General features: G+C 49.4%; 1 protein-coding gene across 1 annotated transcript; it reads left to right on the plus strand.

The window, feature by feature from the left end:
* Positions 1–1186: 1186 nt before the first annotated feature.
* LOC141816972 (phosphoenolpyruvate carboxylase kinase 2-like) lies at positions 1187–2787 on the plus strand. The gene is made up of 2 exons (XM_074704688.1): positions 1187–2032; positions 2405–2787. The coding sequence occupies exons 1-2, from the start codon at positions 1228–1230 to the stop codon at positions 2512–2514; spliced, it is 915 nt and encodes a 304-aa protein (XP_074560789.1). The 5' UTR covers positions 1187–1227; the 3' UTR covers positions 2515–2787.
* The last annotated feature ends 398 nt before the right edge of the window (positions 2788–3185 follow it).

A 3185-nucleotide genomic window follows, 5' to 3' on the forward strand; every position in this document is an offset into this window, starting at 1 on the left:
AACTTAACCAAACCCTTTCTCTTATTTTTCTTCTTAGGCAAGAGTCAAATTATCACTCCTTGCCTTGAAAGCTTCCCAATCTATATTTATTTCCTTCATAAGTTGGCCAATACTATTAGACAAATCAATGTCAAAGCATTAATTGACATTAACATGACTTGCATTTTCCATTAATGCCATGCCCTTCCAATTGATTATGGACCCAAAACATAAGCCACGCCTCAACTTAATTTCTTCAAATTTATTTAATTATATTTTAAAAAGGTTAATTTAAAAGTTTGAAATTAAAAACAAAGGAAAACATTCAACGAAGTCTAGAAGGTCTTAGTTTGCACAAGTATTAAAGCATATTCCCGGTTCCTTAGCCGAATAATTCCACAGTGTGGGCGGCCTCGTATTTACTTTTCCTTGCCTGGAGGGGCACGCAACCGCGCGCGTCACGCCAACGGTCAAGCGCAGACTGCTTATCACACCGCCCACGATAACTTATCCTCCCTCCCGCGTTTAGAACGACTAATAAAACATCATCGCTACGGACCGATAAGTAAGTTACAGCTGTTACCGGGCCCACCCACGTGACTCTCCCCCGGCTGCCGGCCCCGCGCGGAGCGTGACCGGTTTCTTCCTTTGGGTGTCGTACGACGCACGTCCGGAAAGAACTCGAAAAGCCGTTATAAATTGTAGCCTGTCGTCTCGTTCCCATCTCCTCGCCGTCGCCGAATCGGCCGTCCGATGGCGTGCACTCTGGGCTCCAGGAAGCCATCTGACGGCCAGGAACTCTTCGCCCGCTCCAATATAGAATCATGCCACGTGTACGGTGGATGGTGACGGATCGGACGGTGAGGATTCACGGATTCGTGGCCTGGATTTTCTTCCAACTAATAAAACGGGCGTGCCCGAAGGATTAACGGAAGCTTTGGTAACGGAATCAACTAGAACCCCACTTCGTTCAAAAGATAAGTTATCTGGGCTACGACATCCAGCTGTAGTTTTGCGCAAAGTCAGGGGTGATTTGGGAATATAAGTTTATGGACACCAAGTCATATCAAATCAGTACGGTCTTTCGGTGATCTCGTCCGTCCGATTGAAAGAAAGCTGGCTGCGAACATACGCGTGGTCAAAATGGCATGGGAATATTCCCGGACTGAAGTAGCATCGTTTCCGTTTATAAATGGAGGAGGAAATGGAAGACGGAGAAAGTGAGGGTTTTGTGGAGGAAGAGAAGATATGAGCGAAGCATTGGCGAGGGAGTACGAGATCGGGGCTGAGATCGGCCGAGGGCGGTTCGGAGTGGTGCGGCGGTGCAGATCCGCAGAGACCGGAGAGGAGTTTGCCGTCAAGTCGATCGATAAGCGTCTCCTCGCTGACGACCTAGATCGGGCGTGCGCCGAGCGGGAGGGGAGGCTCCACCACCTGGCGGCCGCTGGAAACCCCCACGCGGTCCAGATCCACGCCGCCTACGAGGACGAGGAGTGGGCGCATCTTGTTCTTGACATCCTCGACGCGCCAGATCTTTGCGACCGCATCGCCACCCGCGGAGGGGCGCCGTTTCCTGAGCCGGAAGCTGCGGCGGTGGTGGCTCCGCTTGCGGAGGCCGTGGCAGAGTGCCACAGGAGGGGAGTGTCGCATCGCGACGTCAAGCCGGATAACGTGCTATTCGACGCGGCGGGGCGGCTCAAGCTAGCCGACTTCGGGTCGGCGGAGTGCTTCGTGGACGCCGACGGGGACTGGGTTCCTATGAGGGGGATTGTGGGGACGCCGTGGTATGTTGCGCCGGAGGTGGTGAGCGGGAGGGAGTACGGAGAGAAGGTTGATGTTTGGAGCGTAGGTGTAGTGATGTACATGATGCTTTCCGGAGGGGTACCGCCCTTCTACGGGGAGACAGCTGCCGAGACCTTTGAGGCGGTGGCGAGGGCCAATCTGAGGTTTCCACCGAGGATCTTCGGCTCGGTGTCCCCAGCGGCCAAAGACCTTATCCGCCGGATGCTCTGCAAGGACGTCTCAAGAAGGTTCTCCGCCGAGCAAGTCCTGAGTTAGTACCATTCGAACTTTTTCCCTTCTTCCGTTCTCTTCGTTTACGGAGGTCCTTTTTTTTTTTTTTTTTTTTTTTTACGGTTTCTTAGTTTAAGATTTCTCGATCTCTTGACCTTTGTTTCTCTCACCCTCGCCGATTTCTCTATATTTCATCATGAAAACTGGAGCACTCTCTCCAAATCATTGTTTGATCGTTTTCTGTGCAATTTCTCAAACACAAACACCTCTAATACAGATTTATTTCATCTGAGTTGAAACAAACTCGCAATGTTTCCCTCTTCGCTGCTATTTTTCTAATGATCTACTAAAATTTGGGTAAAAACTCGTTTTTTTTTATCCTTGCTGACGCGCTTGCTTAATCATGTTGCAGGGCATCCCTGGATCACGAGTGGAGGGATGAGCCCAATCGAGGAACCAAGGCGTGACCCTTCCCTCTCCATGGGGAGGCGCGAAGGCTCCCTTCTAGGCCTCTGCACATAGCTTTGCCCATTAAATACACCGTATGTACTAACTACTGAGCACCCTGAGAGCTCGAGGTGCGCTTGAGAGATAGAGGGAGACGAGGTACATAGTCTCCATTAGCCAGTGCGTAAACATGTAAAATCTTCAGGACATCCATACTGTGCTGGGCTTTGGATGTTCTGTTCTGCGTTTACCTTTTTTCTTTTGTTTTTGCTTTTGGTCGGGGGGCAGGGGTACTGTATCTTGAAGGCTTGTTGCGTGTATAAAGAGGAAGAGAATTGAGGTTTTTCATCTCTGTTTTCTTTTGTCCGTTTATATTCGGCTTGTCAAAATTGCTTTGAATTTTGCTTCTTTGAAAAAAGAATTTGTATATTGGCATATCCCAGAGTTTATTCACTTTTCTAAGGAACAGTGATAGTTCGAGCGCTTCTTATTCTCTTATCTGGAGATGCAGTCTCTGATGCCAGCGTTTTGGAAGGGCCTTTTGCCTTTTGATTACTTGGATTGGAAGCAAGCGCGGTGATATTTTTCAGTTTTGTTTCCATTGGCAATTTGGCACTCGTAAAGGCATGGGATTTTTAACGGGATGGATACCCTTATGGACGGAAAGAGACGGGCGGATTTCTTTTGTTTAATGGGCGCCTGCTAAGTGGAGAATGTCGTCGTCACCAATAGTGAAGAGTGGAGGC

This window comes from Curcuma longa, unplaced genomic scaffold, assembly GCF_044706935.1.
Source record: "Curcuma longa cultivar G26 ecotype Majalengka, Jawa Barat unplaced genomic scaffold, ITB_CL_G26_1.1 contig_18887, whole genome shotgun sequence".
Lineage (NCBI taxonomy): Eukaryota > Viridiplantae > Streptophyta > Magnoliopsida > Zingiberales > Zingiberaceae > Curcuma > Curcuma longa.

Bases quoted from the DNA above. Each gene is read 5' to 3' on its own strand.
- LOC141816972 (XM_074704688.1), top strand. From the start codon at position 1,228: ATGAGCGAAGCATTGGCGAGGGAGTACGAGATCGGGGCTGAGATCGGC. The intron at 2,033-2,404 runs GTTAGTACCATT...ATCATGTTGCAG, and splicing joins CTCCGCCGAGCAAGTCCTGA to GGCATCCCTGGATCACGAGT.